Genomic DNA, 26,007 nt, shown 5'->3' on the forward strand with positions numbered 1-26,007 from the left:
ATATTTAAAAATTATTAATAAAATAAAATATGAAATTTTTATAAAATAATTATTTAAGATACTTAAAATTATTTCACTATGTTTTTATGAAAAATTCTAGTATTTTTGCTTTATTCTAGTTATTATTATAATTGTCACAAACTACAAAGCATATATATTTTTTTTTTACCAAAAATTATAATTACAAATAAGGATATTATTATTTTTCAAGATATCTTGAAAATTTACACTAATTATATTAATTTTTTTAGTGTAAATTTAATATTTTTGTACTTTTAATAATTATTTTTTTTTATCTATCGATATATTAAATTTCATGTTTTGATTGATAAAATTTTAGTTTGTTTAAATTTAGATGTTATTCTATATAAGAATAACATTAATTTATATCCTTTAAATTGTATTCTAAAATGGTATATGAAGAATATAATGAAAATTATACAAAAAAAAATTATTATGATTGTAATTATATGAGGAATGTGAGATCACATAATTTTACAAATAATGATAATTGTAAAGAAATTCGAAGACCCTCATATCAAAGAATATCATATATAAACGATCCATTAAAAGACATATCAATTAAACAATGGATGCTTCCTGTTACACCTGGTAATTTATTTATTTACATATATTTAATTAGCATAATAACTTCCTTTTTTTAGCATTTTTTTCACCATTAGTATCTCCTCAGAAAAACACTTCTAAAATGTCAGATTTTTCTTTACCTCTTCTAAATTCTAATATGCATTTACCTACATCCGGAAATACTTTAGTACCTCCAGCAGGAGAAGCTTTTCGAGAAATGATGCGATTAGCAGCATTACCTGCCATTTCAGGGTAATTTGAGTTAAAATTTGCGCAAACAAATGACTCTCTTATTGAAGTTGACATCTTCTAATCACTATTACATAAATATCCATTTTGAAATATTTGCTATGTCTAAAAGGTAATATATTTTTGGCACTTAACTAGTATTATGCTGAAGGTGAATACTATAAATTTAGATATTTCTAATTTTTTTATATAAAAGTAATTTTACATTTTTATAAATACAATATTTGTATTTATGAATCCTAAATATTATATATAAAAATATTATAACAATGCCGTTAACTACACGTTACAAGAATGCTGAAGATTTCTATCGAAATCCAGGAACATTAACATTAATATACTATAATTATTTATGGAAAAGAAGAGATAGGTATTTTATAATTTTAAATATAATATATTTATACTATTAAATTAAATATATTAACTAAATTTTTGACATAGCATTTATACTTAAAATTAAATTATATTTTTATATAATATTTTATATTTTTGGCATAGGTTAAAAATTTTTTAAATTATATTATTTTTTTTATATAATATAAAAATTTATTTAAAATTCATTTATATATGTATATTAATATAATATAATATTAATATTTTATATATATTTTGTAAGATTAGTGTACTAATATTTTTAAATTTATTTTTTTTTTATCTTTATTTTATTTTTAAATTATATTTTTAAAACAAAAGATAAATATATACATATATATATATATATATACAATTTTATTTGTATATATTATTTTGTTTATGTATAAAATTTTCACAATCTTATATTAATTTCTTATTTTAAGGTAGATAAACATTCTTATAAAAATCAATTTTACCTAATAATATTCAAAAAAATTGTTATAACATTTGGTGAAATTGATAAAATATTATTTATAAAGTCATAATATTTTCAATGCACTTATAATACATTACATTAAATTTAATAACAAAATATGACTTTACATTACATAAAATATAAGAAATTTTCATTTTTCAATTGTATTTTTATATAACTTAAGTAACATTTTTTTTTCCTATTATTTTATAAACTAATTTTTATGTTATTTAAAGTGAAAAGCTTTTTAAAGGTATCTTTTTTTTTTTTTTTTTGATAGACTATACCAATTTATATATTTATATATATATATCTTTTAAACATAGAAATAATACCCATAATTTGTATTAAATTTAATTCTTCTTCTTTCTATATATTTAGAAATTATTTTTTTTTTTTTCATAGAAAAAATATATAGAATACAAATTAAGAATTATACTAAGTTTCATTAATGACAATCTTTTTTAAAATTTAATTTTAAATTTCCTTGTATATATATATATATATTGAACAATTGTATAGTTTTACAAAATATAAAAATTATCTATATACAATTATATTTAAATATGACAAAAAAGAAAAAAATTAAACAAAAAGTAGTGTGATGTTGTTTAGGAAATGTCCAATTTAAGTTAAATAATTTCTTTTATTCATCACTAATAAACACGTCAAACTACTTTTTACTATTGGAAATGTCAAAACTTCATATTTATTTGTATTTATAGTAGTAAATTTAAAATTTTTAATTCAGCTTGGAATTTGATAAATTAAAATATTAATAGTTTATAAAAATTTTAATTTATTTATAGATATACTATATTATTATTAATAGTTGGTTAATTATCACTATTCTATAATAATTTTTTAAAATTATCATTTTCTTTTTTTATTTTTTTTTTTTAATTATTATTATTATTATTTTTTATTATAATACCAAAAAAAAATTTTTTTTTTATCCTCAATAGTGTAATATACAAAGCCCCGACTATATATATAAATATATATATATATATATATATTTGACAACCAATACTTTAGCTATACTTTTAATGATATTGCTATAGCTTCCCACTAGGCTATTCTTTCGCCAAAGATGGGAGATGTTATGTTCCACATTCTTTTGGCTACTACTATCATTTCTTTTTATTCTTATGAGACTTCTTTTGATTACGTAAAAATAGTCAACCGACATAATATAAAATGATAAATGCATCCCATAATACAATTTCTCTATTAACAGTAAAAATAGTACTTGTTTAAAAATAGTTATTATTATTTGAATGTAATATCAATAACACAAAATTAAAAAAAAATTATACTTTGAAATTTGTATTCCTAATATATATAAAAAAAAAATTTTTTTTTTTTTTGTTACTATTTTCAACTTATTTTATTTATATACATATATATATATATTATATATAAGTTATTGAATATATTAATACATAGTTACTATTGTTATACACTATATTATAATGGTTAAAATTTTTTTTTATTACCGTTATTATAATTATTAATAAAAATCTTATCATTAAATATATATTATGTATGGATTTTTTTTTTCAACGTAATATTATTTTTTTTTTCTATAACTATTATTAAACTAATTTTATTTGTTATCCTTATAATTTTATATAAATCATTTTTTAAATTAAGTTCATTTTTAAAACTTCTTTTTATGGCATTAAATAGAACTTTCCTATTTGACATATTTTCCAATAGTTTTTGAATAGCAAAAATTTGCCTCTTTCATTTATATTTATAGATTCTCACATTCAAGTCTAACAAAAATTAAATTTAGTAATAAAAAATTATTTAGCCTATGCCAAAACATGCCGCATTTTTTTTATATATAAAAAATAAATAAAATTTTTATAAATGTTGGGTATTGATCAAATTGCTAGGTTGGCTGCTGAAGAGGCTCGTAAAGAGCAATCTAGGCTTGATGGAGGATTTGGAACAGGAAATCATGGTGGTGTTGGTTCTGGTGCATCTCCCTTTGGGGGTATAGGAAGAAAACCAGGAATAGGTTCAGCACCAGTAAAAGAGAAGGTACGTTAATTTATAGCATCATTTAAAAAAAAAAATTCATCTATCTTTTTACCCAAAAGAAGTACATCTTTAATAGACTTACCATTCAACTATAAGTATATTTACATTATATAAAATATATTTTTTTTTTTTAAAAAAAAAAAAGTTTTTTGAATTTTAAAAACGATTTATTTTAATATTCTTAGTTTTTATTATTATTTTAACAAAAGTACTATAATGTTAACATAAAATAATATTAACAAATTTAACAAAAAAAAAACATTAGTTACATATTTTATGTATAATTTTTATAACACATATTTAAATTATTTTTAAGAAGTTGACCATAAAAAATACTTTTTTTTTTCTTATTAAATTTTAATACTTTAGTATTTAATTTATTTATTTAATGAATTAGACATTTATTTAAAAATATTTCTTTCATAATGTATTTTTTTTGTTTTTTTTTAATATTATTTTTATTTTAAAACTTGTTTATAAAAAACGTAGTATACTTAAAAATATTAAAAAATTCATAAGCTAAAAAAAGGTTGAGTTTCGTTTTTAAAAAAAAAGCTTTAGTTGTATGTCTATTTATTCTTGATTACACAAATAATATATAAATTGTTTTAAAAAGGTTTAAAGCTCAGTGAAGTAATAAAAAAATATTGTAGTTAGCGGCCTCCATAAAATGTATACTTATATTATTAATGATATTATGAATATTATATTTATTTAAATTTAGTAAATGTAAATATATATATATATATATATAAATAAATATATATATAACCACAAAATATAAAAAAACAGCTCTTTTCATTAGTATGCAAAAATATACATTAATTATTTAAAATAGTTTCGTAGAGAAACTGGAGGTTTGGTCTTTCTCCAGCCACATTGGCTCAGTGGTAGTAGCGTCGGTCTTGTAAACCGAAGGTCGCTGGTTCAATCCCAGCATGTGGCAACTTTTTGAAGAAATATTGAAAATTTATCAAATTTCTATTTAGAGAAATTGGATTTTTTTACCTTAAGAAGCAAAAAAATAAATTTTTCTTTTAAAAGATACTATATATAGCAAAGTTTAACTAAAATTTTCAAAAATGTAGCAAAGAAAGAATGCCGCATACAGGGTTTGAACCTGTGACCTTCTCTTTACGAGAGAGACGCTCTGCCACTGAGCTAAGACGGCGAAATTTGATGACATTGTCATTCATAACAGTGAAATTCAAAATATTAATCTTAATTATTTTTAGGGTCCATCATCATTATTTATATTTAGTGAAGATAATTTTATAAGAAAAAATGCAAAAGCAATTATTGAATGGGGACCGTTTGAATATTTTATTTTATTGACAATCATTGGTAATTGTGTTGTTCTTGCCATGGAACAACATTTGCCTAAAAATGACAAAAAACCTTTAAGTGAAATGTTAGAAAGAACAGAACCATATTTCATGGGAATTTTTTGTTTTGAATGTTTAATAAAAATTATTGCCTTTGGATTTATCCTCCATAAAGGGTCATATCTTCGTTCCGGTTGGAATATTATGGATTTTATAGTTGTTGTCTCCGGTGTACTTACAATGCTGCCATTTTCGCCTTCTTCAAATGAAACTGTTGATTTAAGAACTCTTAGAGCTGTAAGAGTTTTGAGGCCATTGAAACTTGTTAGTGGAATACCAAGTTTACAAGTTGTATTAAAATCAATCTTATGTGCTATGGCTCCACTTTTACAAATAGGCTTATTAGTTCTTTTTGCCATTGTTATTTTTGCAATTATTGGTCTTGAATTTTATTCTGGAATTTTCCATTCAGCCTGCTATAATTCTGATGGTGAAATAGAAAATTTAAGTGAAAAACCATTTCCTTGGTAAGTATAATATTTCATTAATAACAATATATTAATTAAGAAAAGTATTATATAATGTATAAAAAAATTAATTATTAATTAATTGAAATTTATATAGAAAAATATTAATAAATTTTTAGATATTTCCTATACATAATAATAAATTATTTTTTTTAGCTCGAATAAATCATCAACAACTGGTGCATATAATTGTGATGTTCCTGGAACTGTTTGTATCCAACAATGGATAGGTCCAAATTATGGAATAACATCTTTTGATAATATAGCATTTGCTATGATTACAGTCTTTCAATGTATTACTATGGAAGGATGGACATCTGTAATGTATTATACAAATGACTCTCTTGGTAGTACATATAATTGGGCATATTTTATCCCTTTAATTGTTCTTGGATCTTTTTTTATGTTAAACTTAGTTCTTGGTGTTTTGTCTGGTGAATTTGCCAAAGAAAGAGAGAGAGTTGAAAATAGGAGAGAATTTTTAAAACTTCGACGACAACAGCAGATAGAACGTGAACTAAACGGGTATTTAGAATGGATTCTTACAGCTGAAGAAGTAATATTAAAAGAAGACAGAACAACTGATGAAGAAAAAGCGGCTATTATGGAAGCTAGAAGGAGAGCAGCAACAAAAAAATTAAAACAAGCAACAAAACAACAAAGTACTGAAACTGAAGAGGAACTTGAAGAGGAAGAGGAGGAAGAAGATGAAGAAAGTTATATTGAAGATCATGGTGGTAAAAAAATAAAACGAAGTTTCTTTGATAATATAAATCGTAAAATTAGAAATATTCGTACCTCATTACGAATAATAGTTAAAAGTCAAATTTTTTATTGGAGTGTAATTACTTTAGTATTTCTTAATACTGCTTGTGTAGCTTCGGAACATTATGGGCAACCAGCATGGTTTACGGAATTCTTAAAATATGCTGAATATGGATTTTTAGGAATTTTTATATGTGAAATGTTAGTGAAATTGTTTGCAATGGGATATAGAACTTATTTTGCTTCTAAATTTAATAGATTTGATTGTATAGTTATTGTTGGAAGTGCATTTGAAGTTTTATGGGCCGAAGTAAAAGGTGGATCTTTTGGTATTTCAGTTTTAAGAGCTTTAAGGCTTTTAAGAATTTTTAAATTAACATCATATTGGGTATCATTAAGAAATTTAGTAAGATCTTTAATGAATTCTATGAGATCTATCATTTCATTATTGTTCCTTCTATTCTTATTTATTGTTATTTTTGCACTTCTTGGTATGCAATTATTTGGTGGAAAGTTTAATTTTCCAAATATGCATCCATATACACACTTTGATACATTTCCTATTGCACTTATTACAGTATTTCAAATTTTAACCGGTGAAGATTGGAATGAAGTTATGTATTTAGCTATTGAATCTCAAGGAGGTATATATGATGGTGGAATGGTTTATTGCATTTATTTTATTGTTCTTGTATTATTTGGTAATTATACTCTATTAAATGTCTTCTTGGCTATCGCTGTTGATAACTTAGCTAATGCTCAAGAATTAACTGCAGCTGAAGAAGCGGATGAAAAGGCAAATGAAATTTGTGAAGATAGTGATGATGGTGAAGATGAAAATGGTGATCAATGTATTGATATGGAAGAAAGAGATTATTATGATGATGAATGTGAGGAAGAGGAATCACCTTTTGGAGGTCCTAAACCAATGGTTCCATATTCTTCAATGTTTATTTTTTCACCCACAAATTGTTTAAGAGTTTTTGTACATTCATTTGTATCAACAAAATATTTTGAAATGTTTGTCATGTTTGTTATTTGCTTATCATCTATAGCATTATCTGCTGAAGATCCTGTAGATGAAGAAAATCCAAGAAATAAAGTATTACAATATATGGATTATTGTTTTACTGGTGTTTTTGCCTGTGAAATGTTTTTAAAATTAATTGATCAAGGAGTTATATTACATCGTGGATCTTATTGTAGAGATTTTTGGAATGTATTAGATGGTGTTGTTGTAGTTTGTGCATTAGTTGCATTTTCTTTTGCTGGTACAGATGGTGCAGCTGGAAAAAATTTAAATACCATAAAATCTCTTCGTGTTTTAAGAGTATTACGTCCATTAAAAACAATTAAACGTATTCCTAAATTGAAAGCCGTATTTGATTGTGTTGTAAATTCATTAAAAAATGTCTTCAACATTTTAATTGTATATTTCCTATTTCAATTTATTTTTGCCGTTATTGCTGTTCAATTATTTAAAGGAACATTTTTTTATTGTACTGATAGTAATAAAAAATTTGCCCATGAATGTCATGGACAATTTTATATTTATAGTAAACAAGATTATGAACCAATTGTACAACCAAGAGAATGGAAATTAAGACCTTTTAATTATGATAATACATTAAATGCTATGTTAACACTTTTTGTAGTAACAACTGGTGAAGGATGGCCTGGAATAAGACAAAATTCAATGGATACAACAGAAGAAGATCAAGGACCATCACCATTCTTTCGTGTAGAAATGGCATTATTTTATGTTATGTTTTTCATTGTTTTTCCATTCTTTTTTGTCAATATTTTTGTTGCTTTAATTATTATCACATTTCAAGAACAGGGTGAAGCAGAATTATCAGAAGGTGATTTAGATAAAAATCAAAAACAATGTATTGATTTTGCTTTAAATGCTAGACCAAGATCTCTTTTTATGCCTGAAAATAAAAATTCAATGAAATATCGAATATGGAGATTAGTAACATCAACACCTTTTGAATATTTTATTATGGCAATGATTTGTTGTAATACATTAATTTTAATGATGAAATTTCATGGTAATTCTCCTGGTTATGAAAAAGTTTTAAGATTTTTTAATACTGCATTAACAGCAGTTTTTACTGTTGAGTCAATACTTAAAATTTTAGCATTTGGTGTTAGAAATTATTTTAAAGATGGATGGAATAGATTTGATTTTATAACAGTTGTTGGTTCAATTACAGATGCATTGGTAACAGAATTTGGTGGACATTTTGTATCATTAGGATTTTTAAGACTTTTTCGTGCTGCACGTCTTATTCGTCTTCTTCAACAAGGATATACAATAAGAATATTATTATGGACATTTGTACAATCATTTAAAGCATTACCATATGTTTGCCTTTTAATTGGTATGTTATTTTTTATTTATGCTATTGTTGGTATGCAAGTATTTGGTAATATAAGATTAGACCCAACAACAGAAATTAATCGACATAATAATTTTCAAAGTTTTTTTAATTCTGTTATTTTATTATTTCGATGTGCTACTGGTGAAGCATGGCAAGATATAATGTTATCATGTACTGCTGGAAAATATTGTGCATCAAAAGATGAATTTACTGAATATAATATAATGAAAGGTGCAACATGTGGAACAAATATGAGTTATGCATATTTTACATCATTCGTATTTTTATCATCATTTTTAATGTTAAATTTATTTGTTGCTGTTATTATGGATAATTTTGATTATTTAACTCGGGATAGTTCTATATTAGGACCACATCATTTAGATGAATTTATTCGTGTATGGGCTGATTATGATCCTGCAGCTACAGGACGAATTCATTATACTGATATGTATGAAATGTTACGAAATATAGCTCCACCTGTTGGTTTTGGTCGAAAATGTCCTTATCGTTTAGCATATAAACATTTAATTAGAATGAATATGCCAGTTGCTGAAGATGGAACAGTTCATTTTACAACAACATTATTTGCCTTAATTAGAGAATCTTTAAGTATTAAAATGCGTCCAGTTGAAGAGATGGATGAAGCAGATGAGGAGTTAAGGCAAACATTAAGAAAAATATGGCCTTTAAAAGCTAAAAAGAATATGATTGATTTAGTGGTACCACCAAATCATGAACTATGTTATCAAAAATTAACAGTTGGTAAAATATATGCGGGTCTTCTTATTTTAGAAAATTATCGTGCTAGAAAAACAGGAACAGAGGTAAGTTAATAAAATATATTATATATATTTATAACTAACATTGATAATGTTTAAAAATTGATTAATAATTAGATTGAAAGGCAACGAAAAGCGCGTGAAGCAATGAAATTGCTTGGTAGAACACAAGCAGTTATTGAGATACCAACTAAACGAGTAGTACAAGAAAAATTGTTTGGTAATACAAACAAAGTACGACCCGCAATATTAGTACAACAACCTACATTACCTGATGGTCAATTAGGTGATTCTATTTTTGTTGATACAGGAAATGAGGTTATAAAAATAATTTATTTATTCCTTTATTGTTAATAATTATTTTTATATAATTATCCTTATATTTTCCAAAGCATGTTAAAGTTTTGGATATAAAAATGTTATCTTGTTTTTTAGATAAAACATACCATAAATTTTCCTTATAAGCATAATAAATTATTCAAACATTCCAAGCACGTTAAAAAAAATTATCCTTATATATATTTTTTTTAAAAATATTCTTTATCTAAAATTCAATTTTTTTATAGATATGTAGTGGAGGACTTTTTGGTGGTGGATTAAGAGGATTAGTTGCTGCTGCAAAATCTGCTGCAGGTGGGGGAGGTACAAGTAATTTTCAGCCACCACTTCATCATACAGAACATGAAGATAATTATGATGATGAAATAAGCAGTCAAAATAATGATAATAAAAAATATACTAAAAATGATATTTCTTCAAATTATAATCATGATGAAGGTACTTCATTAAACAATAATTCACATATAAATATTCACCGACCTCAACAATCATTATTTTCAACAATTGTTGATACAATTAAACCTACAAAAAGTAATGATTCAATAACATCAAATACTCATGAATATCAACAAAAAATAAGAAATAAACCAAAAAATGATAATAATGATATGTATTATGATAATTCACATACAAGTTTAGATACATATTTACAAACATATGATCGTGAACCAATGAGATATGGAAATAATTATAATAATGGTAAATTTTCTGGTGTATTTAGTAAAATTCGACGTAGAGAAGCAAGGTCTGATTATCAACCAGTTAGTTTTCAGGTATGTTAATAAATTTTTTTTTTTACCTATTTTTATCTATCTACTTAAATTTTATCTTCCCACAATGGCTACTTTTTTTTTTTATTTATCTTTCTACTTTTTTTTTATTTCTTCCTTATAGCACTACTTTCCAAGATCACAAAGATATATACCACGCTATTGTGGTTCATCACAAAACAATTATTATTCTAATAAAAGGGATGACTATTATGATGAGGTAAACAAGGGTTTCATATTGTTTGTTAACTATAAAAAGTAACATTTTGCATGATCCTAACTATCTATTTTTTTTTTTGTTTTATATCTGTGATTCTTTTTTTTTCTATAATCTTCTATCTAAATCTAGTAATATTTTTATACATTTTTTTTTATTCTTATGTAAAATAATTCTTAATTTAGACACAGCATCTTCTTTCTAATCAAAGACATAGTAGAAGTCCTTCACCTCAAGATATTCATCAAAATCCTTCTTTATATGGAAGAAGTTATAGTGAAAGATATTCTGGTTACCAACCAATTCATAATCCACCAAATATTAGTTATTCAGAAGACCATTCTGGACCTTATAATCGATATTCTGGTAATATGCCAAAAGGGCATGATAATTTTTCGATGCCTTATTATGGTGAATCACATACACCTAAATTAAGTAGTTATCATAATACACCAAATATACCAAATACTAATAATCATGTTCTTCATCACCAACCTATGGGATATACAAATCCTTCTAATCAAAGTTATGATGATATCTATAATGACAGAAATTATAGTAATGATAAATCTATTCATAATGCAGGATCATCTCAAAATATTCGTGTTAATTGGAGATATGATGATCAATATGATGAGGATCCTAGGATTGTACCAACGCAACGCCGTCTTCCAGATATAAATAAAATTTCAATTCCCCGTCCACGTTCTGGTTTTAATGAATCTTCTTCTTATGAAAATACAAATAACTATACACGTTTTCAGCCTCAATACCATTCACAGGGGGGTGCACAAACAATTGTATATGCACAACCAGGAAATGTTCCATTAAGTGATTCAGAAGGAGAAGAAGGTGGAGAACGGTGGGCAATGATTTAGAAAAATATAATTTAAATATGAGTTTTATTTTTGCTCAAATATATATCTTTATTATTTAATTGTCAAATTGTATTTTATTTGATCTCATAAAAAAAATTGAGTATTTATATTCTCTTAGTTATTGATAATCTTTTTTGATTATTACTAAGTCAAGGATTTATTATTAATAATTTCAATTACTGTAAAAATGTATAAAATTTAATAGAAATTAAATCAGAAGTTTGACATTTTTAAAAAGAGATTTTGAATTTTTAAAAAAAAAGTGAAAATAGTGTTATAAAAATTATTAATCTTAGGTATACTTTTAAAAAGAAATTAAATAAGACTAGTTCGATTGTAATATAATAAGTTTCAGCCGAGAACAATAAATATTTGGAAAAAATTTTCGTCTTTCATTATATCCTGTTTCAAAAAAAAAGATTCAAACAAGGAGTTTTTTGCAATTTGCTTCTAACCAAGTTTTAAATATAGTCTATTTTTAGTACATTTGTGTAATTTTAACTATTTTTTAAATATAAAAAATTATGAAAAAAAAGCTGAGTGCTCAAAAATATCACATTACATATCTCAGAAACCGTTAAAATAAAAAAAACTTTCAACATATACTATATTTCAAAAACTAAAAGAAGCCCAGTGCATCTTCTATCATATCTCTGTACAGAAAAATTTTATAGAGATAAACTTAAACTTGATAGATTTCTCACAAAAATCTGATTGAGAATAATACTTTATCTTATAAAATTCATGATTGCATCAATGAAGTCAAGTTTTTTCTAAAAAACATTTCACACTCTTGCTTTCAACTTTCATTGATTGTAACTATTGAGATACTCTTTTTTTACATTAATAATTATATTATAAAGTTGTCAATTTCAAGGACTTTCAGATGAATATATTCTCATGTTTTAATTCAAACAAATAAATTTTTTTAATTATATTTCTTTGAAATATCTGGAAATTGACGCTTTGTAAACTTTAGATAAAATTTATACAAGTGTCTAGAATAGAAAAAACAATTAGCGATATCAACATACTTTTATCTTTTCACAGAAATAATAAAATTTTAAAATTGATTTGTTTGTAATATTTTGTCCCAAAGGTTTTTATCTAAATTTCAAAAAAGTAAAACTAATTTTTTATACATTCAGTGAATTTTTTTATATTAATAAGAAATTATTGGAGACATTCAAGTTTTATTTTGTCTAACATTTTCAAATGGAGTTTTACCCCATGAATAAGGTATTAATCCTTTAATTGGAATTCTTGGCTTCTTTGAAAACATGGTGTAATTTTCAAAAAAAATAATTAGTAAAATCATAACAGTAAAATAAATAAATATTGGAAGGTAAAATGCAATTAATTTGTATTCATAATTTTCTCTACGTTCCTCACAAAAATATCCAGTAAAATCTTCTAAACAATTACATTTAAGTTTTAAAAAATTTGTATTTATATTTGAGATATTTATTGAAGCAATTTTTTCTAATAAACATTTCCCATAAAGACATGGATTCATATAATTTCTATATGTTGTTAATTCAAAATTTTCATCACCACAATCTTGTACATAAACATCATACCTTGAGGCATATTCTTCATTTGATTTTGTTAAAACATGACAACTATAAAAACCTTGGTCAGAAGATTGTGCAAAACCACCAATTAAAATTGATTCATTATTTTCAACTATAAATCTTCTAAAAAAAAATTAAACTTTTTTTTTAATATAACATACTCATAAATATTATCATTATTAATTTCTCTATGATTTAAAATATCATTTGTATCAAAAAACCACTTTGTTTTTTTTATTTGATGTCCATTTTCAATGGCTGACTGAATTGCATCACAGGGTAATTCAAATGTTTGACCCATTGGTACAAAAGTATAATCATGTTTTACTATATGAATTGTCCCATTAATATCATTAATTTTTGGACCTGTAGAAAATATAGATAATGGTGGTTTATCTATCATTTGTTGTGTATATGAAAATGTTATAAAACAAATAAAAAGACATCTAAAAAAATTCATTTTAAAAAAAAAATAATAATAAATTATTGTTGTAAAAATTTATATAATAATATTGATATTAATTATTCTAATTTTTTATAATAAAATTACTAAAATTTTATAAATTACATGTTGATATACATATATTTTAATTTATTATTCACACATTATTTTATATTATATGGATCAGCTATTTCAAGTGTTTCAATTTTCGTATTATTTTGTCTTCCTGCTGCACCTCTGTTTGTTTTACCAATCATACTAGTTGTTTTTAAACCAAGAGCAATTGATACTGGTAATGTTAATGAATTATTTTTCATTTTATTATCTTTTAATTTAGATCCATGTTTTATTTGATTATTTTGTTTAAAATCTTTGTATTCTTTATTGATTCTTGGTGGTACTAAATCAAGTTGATTAATTGCATAAATACCACCATATAACGAGATAGCAGAGATTATGAAAGAAATTACAATGTAGGTTATTGGTGAAGCAAAAGATTCACTATTATCTTCTGGAATTTCATTTAATATTGTTTCATCTTCAAAAGTTACAGCTTCTGGATCTACTTTTAATAATCGTGTTGTAACAATCTCTTGAGAATGACTAAATACATAGTTATATAATGTAGTAAAAAATAATAATATAATAAAATTAAAAAATTTATACATTCTAATAATGAATAATTTATAAAATAATTTTTTATTATATAAATTAACGATTAATTAATTAATTTTAAAATATTTTCATTTCTATTCAAATTTCAAATACTTTATTTTTTAATACATGAGAATAAATAAAATAATTGGATATTAATATATAAATAATTAAAAAATATTTTTATGTATACAATTTTTAATTAATTTTAAATATTATATACCCTTTTATTTGAAAGCTCTGAATCATCAAATACTTCTGGACTTTTACGCTTACGATTAGTAAAGTCATTACAGTTACTTTCTTTATTATTTATTATTTGTTGTTTCTTATCAAAGTACCATATTGTAATACCAATACGAGGTCTATTATATACAGGCATAACCTCATGTGGATTTCTTGAATCACTCCAGAAAAATATAAGTCTATCTGCCTTAGGAATTATATCAATTGGTGATTGACTTGTATAAGGATATAATCTTAAAGCTCCACCATCTCTATTAATATCCCAATTTTTATTACAATAATAAATAGCTGTTATACAACGACCATCTTTAGAAACATCATTTGATGGATTATCTACATGTTTGACATATTTTGTACCATTACCAGGATAAATAGCTATCATTGCTGGTGAACGTCCCCCAATTGTATGTGGATGTATTTTATCTTTAAGTTTATTTATAACAGAATCAACCATTTGAACAAGTAGTCTTATATGTACAGCATTAATTGACATTTTATTACTTGAATCAAACCAAAAAATTTGATCTGATCTTATTTCTTCTGAATTTGTTTCTTCTTTTTTATCCATTAACTGTCCCGCACTAAATACTCCCTGCCTATATAAAATATTTATTTCACTAAAATTATTAATTAATTAATATAAAATTAAATATTATATTTATAGAAACATACTTATAAATATTTGATGAATGACTATTTCCAAGAAAATCTTCTACTATAGCATAACCATAAGATCGTAGATTATCAAGAATATATTGTGAAATAAGTGTTAATCTTGAATACATTACTTGTGTTTGATTATAAGATTTTCCTGTTTTTGAAAGATTTTTCATATGTTCTTGAAGTGTTGTTTTGTAGGCATATTCTCTAGAATTATCTTTATGTGGAATATGTTGATGATAAAATTTAGTATCATTAACTTTCAATTTAGGTACATCAAATGTAGATAAAGTTGTACCATCTACATTATTTTTGACTACATCATTTATATGATTAAAAGAATTAGATATTTTATCTTTTTTATTAATATGTTTACAATTTATTTTATGATTCTCCCAATCTAATGTTTGATGTTCCCTGGAACAATATGTAACTGTATTACAAATTCTACATTTTAAATTTCCTGAATCAATATTACCAATATCAATCTTACAATATGAACAAAATAATACAGAAGAAGTATAATTATTATAAGACGTGTCCTTTACAACATCATTTTTGTTATTAGAATACATTATATGTGAGTCATAGGATGTTGTTGGCATAGTTGTTGATATGTATTTTGTCAATTCAATATTTTGTATTAATTGATCATTTGGCAAATTTTGTTGTTGCATGTTATATTGTTGTTGATATGATACTGTATTAAAATTCATCATAAAAAAATTATAAATTTTATTAGATTCATACAATCTTACAAGTAAGATAAATTAAAATAATTTGACAAATTTTATCTATAAATAAAAAAATTTATATATATATATTTACTTACAATTAATTTAAAAAAAAAAATTATTAATTACGGTACATATATACATATATATAAAAATATAATATTTTATACATATATATAAAAAAAAACCACTATACTTAAAACACAATAAATTAAATATATGCACGTATAATTGAAGACGAAATATAAGATAAACGATTACAAATGTGTTGATGATCAAAAGAAAATGATAAGAGTCACAAAATTATACTAAAAACCAAGTGACAGAAAACTAAAAATAAATTTTTAAAATATTTATTAAGCAATTATAATAATAATTTTATATATATATGTAAAAGGTTAACAATTTATAAATGATATTAAGTAAAATTATTATATAAACAATATTCAATCATTTTCTAAAATTATTTAAAAATATGTAATAGGTTATAAACTTTTATTGAAAAATTAAATTAAAATATCCAAAATTTTTATACTAAAAATTACAGTTATAAAAATTTTAATTAAACAGACGTAGACGTTTCGTTTACAATGTGTAAAAGGGATAAAACGTTTTAACAAAGATTGTCTACGTGACAACCAGACAATTTAAAATAAGTCAAAGAGAAAGAGTTCCCAAACTACACTAAAAACACATTAATATTTTATATAAAAAAATCTTCTTTTTTTTTTTTTGGTTAATTACCCTGAAATATAATTAAAAATTTAACTAAAGTATTTACATTTAATTATCTGATAAAATATATTTTAATACAAGAAACAATTGATATTTATATATCATATAAACAAATATTTCAAAATGCAATAAAGCAAAATACTAGTTTATTGTTGATAAAAAGAAAATATTGGACTTTAAAATAAACATTTTGTATATAAAAGATACACAAACAATTAAATATAATAAACACTTTACAATATATAAAGAGTATTATATTAAAAGTAACTTTTATTTTTCTAGACTTTTACTCTTTAAACGTACATAGGTTAAAAATAGTAAGGATGATAAAATTTTTTTATCAAACCGTAAAATTTCTGACACAACAAGATTACTTTAATTATCATGTGATAATAAAAATAATTCCTTTGTAAAAACAATGAAATTAACTTTTATCCCATGCAATAATTAAAAAAAAAGGTAAACAAAAAATTGTTTAGATATTTAAAAGTATGTCGAATGTTGTAAATATATTTATTATGTGTATCTAATGATTTAATCATATAATAACGTTTAGAAATTTAAAAATTTCTACTAAAATTTAATTTAAGCATCAGACAAAAGCTAATATTAAAATATGTAAAATATTAATATCATAAGCTACGTATGTAAGTAATATATTATAATACATACATATATAATGATGTCAGTAATGTATATGGAAAAAAAAATATAAATATATAAGAAAAGTTTTTTTTTTTACAATAAGTGTATATATTTAATTTTATGATCAATGGAATTTTTATAAATAAATATATTTATATTTAATAATTTTCCTTTAAATAACTTTGCTTTATCTTAATAATTAATAAAATAAAAATGCTAACACTATTAATGTAATTATGTTTATCATGTTTAATTATAATTAATATTAATGACATAGTATTTCAACATAAATCTTTATTGAATAAATTTATTACAGAATGTAATTATAAAGTTTTTTCTTTAACATTGACAATCTTACATGCTTTTTATTAGAAAATATAATATCAATTTAGTATATTACAAACAAATGTTTGACATGCCATTTGAAAATAAAAATATAAGAAGAAAAATAGTGATATATATATAGTTATATATAAATACTTAAAAATTATATTGCCTAAGTAGCTAATTTTAAATATTTCTAATTGATAATTATAATAATATGTAAAAGATAATTTTAAAAATATATACAAGACCTCTATAATTATAAAATACTTTAAAAATATATCTACATAATTAATTTCAATTTGACAAATGAAAATTTTGTATATATAAAGTACCTTTTTTTGTAGCTAATATATGCAATTTTATAATTTTTTTAGATGTTTTTTAATAAAAAAAAATTCTTGTATATTTGTACTTTAAATTCACTATAAATAAAACTTTACAAAAAAAAAGTAACTAATAATTGTAGTAAAAAAACAAAAGATTAAATAAAAACAAACAAATTTAACATATATTTAAAAAAAAAGTGTAATATTAGTACAAAAGTACATTTCAGAATTTTTTTACATTATGTATCATTTATTAAAAGATTCTTTTTAATGAATAAATAAAAATTTTAAAAAAATTTTTAAACTTCAAAGTTGTGTGATGGTGTAATGCACAGTCATAAAGAGTTGTACTTATACACAATCTTAAAAAGAAAATGCCTACATTAAATGGAAAAGTGTCTACCCTTTGGAGATAGAAATCTATCCTTTAACTGTTAATATTTGTAATTTGTTTATTATTGTTTTTTACTATTTATATATTTTTAGATGATGAGTGGAACTCAAAAGTTATCCTCAGTTAAAAGTACTATAGGTATTTTGAGATATTGTCATCATAGTGCCAGTACCAATAAATCTAATCTTGCTCTTTTTGCAAAAATTAATGAATTAGCATCTGCTGGAAAATGGGATAATATTAATAATAAACCTAAAATACTTCTTTTTGGAAATGAGAGAAAAGAAGCTGAAGCGGCATTTGAAAAATTAAATAGTCAAAGTAAATCTATCCTTGATAAAAAGGCATATGGTAAACAAATTAAGTTTGTTATGCAATTTGTAAAGTTTGCCGTAGGAGTCTTTGTAATATGTAAATCTTATGAATTGATCGTTCCAGAAAAATACAGATTAAAAATAAAATATGCTGAAAAACATCATGATGAACATCATTAGTCATATTTTACATTTAAAAAAAGATAGTTGTATTTGTAAGAAGGATAGTACTAAATAAAATTTCAAAGTATGTTGAACTTTTTACAACAATAAAAATATATCAGAAGATTTGTACAAATTTTTTTTTTCTTGTTATGCACTTTTAATATTTATTCTTATAATTATCGTATAATTAATATGACCTTCAAGTTTTAAAAATTTTAATTACTTTTATTACTACTAGAGAAATTATAACTTTGTAATCCTTCCAGTAGCATACGTACTTGAGTAATATTTTTTGTTGTTTACATTATTATAAAAAATTAACATTTTTATTAGAAACATTATTATTACAAAGTGGTCTTTTCATTATATACAAACAAGTATCTTTTTTATAACTTATGATTTTGCATAATTGAATTACATGATTTTGCGCAGTTTATATCTAATGAAATCGTAAGCTCATAAATCCAGATGGGTATATTTTTTAATATATTTTCAGAGTAATGTTCAAAGCAATTTTAGCGTTATCATTTATTGTCATATCTTTACAAGTAAGTTCAATTTTTTTTTTTGGTTATAAATATATTATAGGAAAAACAAATACCATCATTAAAAGATATTGAAAGTTATAATGATCCTATATTAAAAGAAATTTTCTACAAAATTCAAAAAACTACCACATCAAATTATAAAAACCAAGATTCAACAAATGATTCAGTTGAATTTAATCAACAACATTTTATTGGAAATAATCCAACATTTAATCGAAGATTTGCAACTTCATCAAATGTGAATCAAGAACAAACACCAGAATTTAAAAATTCATATGACTATAGTTCATTTAAAAACATTGCCCTTACACCAAATAATATGGTAATGTTAGCAAATGATGGATATAATGCATTTATAAATGGGGCTAGACAATTATCAAATACAATTCCAGGAACACTTTCAAATGGGGCTATGATGTTTTTGGGTTAAAAAGTTATTTATTTTTAAGAAAATTTTATGATAAAATGTAATTTTTTATTGTTTCTTTTTTAAATTCATGTGTTTGGTAAGCTTGTTCAATTGATTGTCGTTTAAATAAACATCAAAAATTAGATATTTCCCACATTCTGAGACAACAGGTTCTTTAGTAACTAAATTATTCTCATAAAAATAAGATATTATTTTTGATTCAGGTTTTAATTTAAATCGTCTCATACGAGAATTGTTCATGTTCATTATTGTTTTATCTATTTTCGAAATTAATTCTTCTATTCCATATCCAGTGGTACAACTAATAACTAAATCATTATTATTTAATATTCCATTTTCAGTTAGTTCAAATTTATCATTATCTGAAATTTTATCTATTTTATTACCAACATTAATCATATTTTTAATCAGTTCATCTGGAAAATTTAAATCAATTAAACTTTTGAGAACATTCTTTTTTTGTGCTAAAACATCAGGGTGTGATAAATCATAAAGGTGTATTAGTAAATCAGCAGATATTGCATGCATTAAAGTGGCTGAAAATGATTCAAACAAGCCTACTGGCAAAGAACCCATAAAACCAATTGTATCAGCAATAAAAATTTTGTTTTTAGATGGTAGTAAAAAAGAGTGAATCGTTGTATCGAGTGTAGCAAAAAGTCTATCTTCAGGATTTAATTGAGATGACCCTGTTAATCTTTAATAAAAAAAAATATTTTTAAATTTAAATTTAATTTATAAAAAAAAAACTAGTACCTCTTGATGAATGTTGTTTTGCCAACATTTGTATATCCAATAACAGCAGCAGTTAAAGAATTATAAGCATTTTTCTTATCTTGACGATTTTTTTTCTCAACAATTTCAGTTTTACTTGCTTCAATACAATTTTTAATTTTTTTCCTTAATGCTTGTTCACGAAGTCTTAATGCTTCTTTTTGATCAAGACCTCTAAGAAAAAATATTTAAAAAATTATAAAATATAATACTCACGATTTTGATAAAGCATTTAATGCACTTGATACATGTAAAATATCTGGATTACATGAACTATTATTTAAATAATGCAAGCGATGTTTAATATAAGGTATTTCAGCAAGTTGAATTTGATAATAAGCTAACTTAGTTTTAGCATAAAGTCTAAATATTTTTAAAACAATATTATATCTATCATAAATAGGAATCTGAAAAACATTATACAATTCTGATTGTTGAAGGGGTGTAAGACAATCAACATTAACCATCATGGCTGAAACTCTACATGATGATTTTAATTGTAACAAGTTTTCAATTCGTCCTTTACCCCAGATAAGTTTCTTTTTTAATGTATAATCAGTCCCAACAATAGCAGATTGAGATACCGAAAAACCGGGTATTGATTTTATTAATGATATTGCTTCTTCAAGCTGTAATTCATCATTCCTCTCTTTAGGAGGCGTAGCATTTTGCCCCCAACGTATTTTAGGGTGTATAACTAAAAAGGAATGCTGATCAATAGCTGATGACGTTGCATTTATATCCATTTCAAGAAATGATTGATCTATTTCCTCTTTTACATCAGAACACAAATTTCTACATTTCAAAATTCTACTTCTTAAAACTATCTTTGATGGAAAGAAAAGAGACCTTAACATTTTTATCACTAAAACTTATCTAATATGTGTGAAAAAGAAAAATGAAATAGTAAAGGATAAAACCATTATTTTATTTAAAATACAAAAAATAATTTACATTAATAATATTGTTAAATAAAAAAACATTACCCATCATTTTTACAATACCCGATTTCATCAAAAAGCTCCAAGTCTCTACCGGGATCATAAAACACGTTTGAATCAAGATCAAAGTTACATTCCGAATTAAATTCTAAAGAATTATCAACCTGACACAATTCATAAGGATTATAATGCCTATCAACACCAGTTGAATCACCAACATTATCCTCAAAATTGTTGGAATTAACACTGCTTTGATCTTGAGAAGAAGAAACCTTTGAGCTGTCTTTCATTAAATTGTCGTCATTTTTTGGTGAATTAATCTGATTTGGAGATTTAAATACACTATCCTTTGAAGATGTGACCTTATTCTTATCAGCATTTTTTTTCCCAAATCCTGATATATTTAATGAAGAATTTAAAGTTCTTCCAGATATTTGTACAAACTGCTCCTTTCTGCCGCTAATTGATTGTATCTTTTCATTTTTAAATTTTGATACATTTAATAAATTTTCAGGTTTAAAATGTTTCCCGACCTGATTAGAAATTGGAGAATACTGTTTTGCCAAATGAGGTTCCTTTTCCAAGTCAACATCTCTTGCAGCTTTTCTAAATTGAGATGGACTTACTGTTGTTTGAAAGTCTAATACCCCAGATCTATAACCGTCTCCATTGTCAAGTTTCTGCACTTTCTTTCCATTTCCTTCACCGGGAGAATCGTTTTTTCTTTTAGAAACAGTGCTTGCTCTATTTCCTTCTTTGAGAATTCTACTTTTCGCTGTAGATTTTAGAGAAGAATTAGCACGAGATTTTTTCTCCTTTACTTCTACACTGCTGTTTGAAGTAACACCACTTGGAGTGTTAGGAGAATGACCGGAAAAATTTTGCATTCTGTTATCATTCAGAATATTTTTGTTTTCTATATGCAAATGTCCACCATATTGTGAAGGACTGATATGATCATCACTACCATGCATAAACTTGTTGCTATTACTATTTAAGAAATAATTTGGAGTTGGTAAATTACCACCTTGAATAACAACATGAGTTCCTTTTTTAACACCCAAATCATTTCCAATAATTCTTGGTGTTGAAGAACCATTTGGAACAAAATAGCTACCATAATCCATAGATCCATCACAATTTACGTTTACTCTGTTTCCAGGACTTGTTAAACAAGATCCATCAATAGGACGAAAACCATTTCCCTCTCCAGAACTTAATGCAAAACTTTCTGATCTGTACATAAAAGATTGCCCATTATGCGGATAGAGTGTAACATTAGGTAAATTAGACGGTACAATATTTGAACTACACGTGTTTGAAACAAATCGAGAAGAATATGGTGTCTCGTAGGACATAGCGCCACTACTATCATGTGAAATACTGCCATTGTGTACAGAGCCTTGTGAATAAATAAATGTCCTGTTGTTATTTAAGTTTCCTTCACTAATAAAAGGATGAGAAAAATGTTGACGGTTCTTAAAATCATTTAAATCTTCCTTAGTGTTTGCAGATATAGAATTCTCACAAATAAGATTAATAAGTCTATGAGAATTTTCAGCAATAGCATCTACAAAACTTTTGCATGTAGAAAACAGGTACTTTTTGTTTGCATTCTCTCTGAAATTTGCGTTCTAAAAGATAAAATTTAAAATACGACATTCCAAGAATAAAAACGAACCATAACCAAATCCTCAATTGTTGAATGCGAATTTTGTATTAAAGATCTATCAGATGTCTGAGAATAATTTTTCTTATAACAAATACATTCCTGCATAAAAGCATCTAGAGTCTTGGAAAGCTAAAAAATAAAAAATAAAATAATTGGAAAATGATAAGAAAAAAAAAAATACCTTGTGTCTTGTTAAATAATCAACAAACAAACTTTCAACTTCACTTATAATATTTTTTTCATAATCACGATTTAAGTACGGGACAGCCATTTTGTCCTTAAAAAAAATAAGGTAAATTTCAAATTAGATAAACCGTACAATAATAAGCCCGACTGAAGTGTGTGTATATGCAAAAAGAGAAATGTTTGCGTTAATGTTACAATCAAAGAAATAGTGAAAATTTTCTTAAGCCATAAAAATATAAACAATAAACGTTACTAGTACACATAGATAAAATATAAACAAAATGTAGCTAATTGTAAAAATACTTGTAACAAAGGAAAAACCCTCTAATCTAGCTACCAATCACCAAACCAAATTTTTATTTTTTTACTCCGCGCGGGATTAAGTGATCGTCGTTGTGGGAAACTGTTCCTCAGGATATACCAAATATTTATCCTAAAAAAGTTTTCATGCTAATTGAAGTAAAAATGAGTTACATAATAATACAAGTTTGTAAAGTGTTAGTATAAAACAAAAAAGAAATACAAAGTACATAAAATTTATAGATTGTAAGAATTTTTAATGCTAAAAAAGGATAGAAAAAAAAGTCAATTAGCACTTTGCATCATGAACGGATACACATTTGAAAATAATACCATAGTCATTGTACATAATATTTCTTGTATCAAAATAATAATTTTACTATTAAAATTAATATAAGGTTAAAATTTCTGTGTCAATTTTGAAATGAACTGGTTACTTTCCTTACGTATTTATTGTCTTTTTTATTACCATGTACTTTTTGTTTCACTGTGAGAGAACAATATTTAAAAATATCAACAGTTAAAACTAACTCATCCAACGATTTTACGACAAAATTCTAGACGCAATCAAGAACGCGTGTTTGATATTATTGTTATTCACGAAACGATTTTTATTAATTAGTAAATTAATAAATAGTTGGTTATTTTTTAATATGCATAAAATAATAATAATACGGATAATCTAAATGAAAATTTTTTGCAAATACATAGTGCTTAGTAAGATGCTATAAGATGAAAATAGTACTTCATGAAATTATGAGACTAAAAGGTGAAATCATTTGATTTTGAATAAGTTAAGAATGAGAGAAATAATATCCTATTGTTTGTATAAATATTTTTATCAGGGTTGTAATTATGTTGTTACTGTGATAAAACATACTATTCAAATATTGTGCTATTATTTATGTAAATTCAATACAATAATTAATGAAAAACCCACTACAAGTGTTTTAGAAATACTTTTATTTGATAAAACTAGTAAGATTTTTAAGTTTGTTTTTATTTTGATAAGATTGCATACTTTATAACAATAAATTAATTTGAAAAAAAAGCTCTATAATTGTTCTAACAAGATCTATTTTAAAATGTTAAGAAAATAGTGCATATCGTTAAAATTAAATTAAATGACTTTGAATGTTTAAAAAAGAATAGAACTTTTTTATTTTTTAAAAACCCAACAAAAAAATTTTAAAAATATAGTTACTAAAATAGTATGATAATTTTCATTTCACTTTAACTAATATAAACTTTTTTTTTAATAAATTTAAATATATAAAATAAAATCCTATCAAACTTTTCATGTTAAATATTTCAATGCCAGTTTCCTTTAAATTCTTTATAACAACTTTAAACTACATAATTATTTTTTAAATTTTTAAATATAATATTTTTAGATTTTAAAAAAAAAATCTTTTATGGTAAAAAAATTTTGAAAAAAAAATGTATAGACTATGTATGTTTGAATAAAAGAAATTATTTACCAAAGTTTTAAAAATTTATTTTGCATTAACTGATTTATTTACCAAAGAAGGAGTATTCTATTGAAAAAGTTTTGCATTTATACAACTCAAATTTTCAATTTCTATAACGCCTCTAACAATGAGAAATATCATATTTCCAATTGTCTACATTTTTTCGTATCAAGTATCAAATACATTTTTGCTCAGGAATCAGTTGAGGTATTTCTACAACTAATTAATATATAATATCAAAAAAAATTGTTTTCAGATCTATGGCTATTATGATATTATAATTAGTTATTCTGACATAGGTATATATATTTGTGATCAATAATTTTAAGTATGTGTATATTTTACTTTACCTAGCAACTGTTACAATTCAATTTCAATTGCTTTTAATTTTATTAAAAAAGACTAAGATATATTCTTTTATTTCTTTTTTCATGTCTTTCATGACATTTATTTAAGAATCAAAGTTGCTGTTTAGTATCATTTACAAATAACAATAACTCCAATGAATTATATTTTCAATTATTTGGTGTTTCATAATTCTGTATTCTAATGACGCACATTCATTAATATGCGTACACAAACAACCTAAAGTAATTAAATAATATATTTCTGGTATATAATATTTGTTTTCATATTTCAACATAACTTATAACCAAAGCTTAAAAAAAATTATTTTAATTTTCCAATCGAGACATAGATTGGGTAACGGACATTCCAAGGAATGGATTATTTATGGTCATTAATATGTGAATGTTTATGA

The 26,007-nt window shown here is 23.6% G+C and overlaps 6 protein-coding genes across 6 annotated transcripts; 3 read left to right on the forward strand and 3 right to left on the reverse strand.

Moving 5' to 3' along the window:
* Positions 1–410: 410 nt before the first annotated feature.
* Positions 411–11,708, forward strand: SRAE_1000254200 (Voltage-dependent calcium channel type A subunit alpha-1; the record flags this gene model as incomplete). The annotated part of the gene is made up of 8 exons (XM_024649631.1): positions 411–612; positions 666–840; positions 3,571–3,718; positions 4,954–5,570; positions 5,727–9,549; positions 10,071–10,616; positions 10,738–10,833; positions 11,016–11,708. The coding sequence occupies 8 exons, from the start codon at positions 411–413 to the stop codon at positions 11,706–11,708; spliced, it is 6,300 nt and encodes a 2,099-aa protein (XP_024503488.1).
* Positions 11,709–12,894: 1,186 nt separating this feature from the next.
* SRAE_1000254300 (Immunoglobulin-like domain and Immunoglobulin-like fold domain-containing protein) lies at positions 12,895–13,685 on the reverse strand (the record flags this gene model as incomplete). The annotated part of the gene is made up of 2 exons (XM_024649632.1): positions 12,895–13,405; positions 13,444–13,685. The coding sequence occupies 2 exons, from the start codon at positions 13,683–13,685 to the stop codon at positions 12,895–12,897; spliced, it is 753 nt and encodes a 250-aa protein (XP_024503489.1).
* A 203-nt stretch (positions 13,686–13,888) lies between these two features.
* Positions 13,889–16,154, reverse strand: SRAE_1000254400 (HIF prolyl hydroxylase; the record flags this gene model as incomplete). Its single annotated transcript, XM_024649633.1, has 6 exons — positions 13,889–14,314; positions 14,602–15,241; positions 15,297–15,600; positions 15,661–15,984; positions 16,043–16,078; positions 16,148–16,154. 6 exons carry the CDS (start codon positions 16,152–16,154, stop codon positions 13,889–13,891), a joined length of 1,737 nt encoding a protein of 578 aa, XP_024503490.1.
* Positions 16,155–18,540: 2,386 nt separating this feature from the next.
* SRAE_1000254500 (Hypothetical protein) lies at positions 18,541–18,939 on the forward strand (the record flags this gene model as incomplete). Its single annotated transcript, XM_024649634.1, has 1 exon — positions 18,541–18,939. One exon carries the CDS (start codon positions 18,541–18,543, stop codon positions 18,937–18,939), a length of 399 nt encoding a protein of 132 aa, XP_024503491.1.
* A 427-nt stretch (positions 18,940–19,366) lies between these two features.
* On the forward strand, positions 19,367–19,902 carry SRAE_1000254600 (Hypothetical protein; the record flags this gene model as incomplete). Its single annotated transcript, XM_024649635.1, has 3 exons — positions 19,367–19,374; positions 19,421–19,472; positions 19,513–19,902. The coding sequence occupies 3 exons, from the start codon at positions 19,367–19,369 to the stop codon at positions 19,900–19,902; spliced, it is 450 nt and encodes a 149-aa protein (XP_024503492.1).
* Positions 19,903–19,947: 45 nt separating this feature from the next.
* Positions 19,948–25,076, reverse strand: SRAE_1000254700 (Putative GTP-binding protein 6; the record flags this gene model as incomplete). Its single annotated transcript, XM_024649636.1, has 8 exons — positions 19,948–20,599; positions 20,659–20,850; positions 20,893–21,525; positions 21,681–23,251; positions 23,299–23,418; positions 23,471–23,566; positions 23,609–23,694; positions 25,070–25,076. The coding sequence occupies 8 exons, from the start codon at positions 25,074–25,076 to the stop codon at positions 19,948–19,950; spliced, it is 3,357 nt and encodes a 1,118-aa protein (XP_024503493.1).
* Between the last annotated feature and the right edge of the window lie 931 nt (positions 25,077–26,007).

Source organism: Strongyloides ratti (assembly GCF_001040885.1).
Source record: "Strongyloides ratti genome assembly S_ratti_ED321, chromosome : 1".
NCBI lineage: Eukaryota > Metazoa > Nematoda > Chromadorea > Rhabditida > Strongyloididae > Strongyloides > Strongyloides ratti.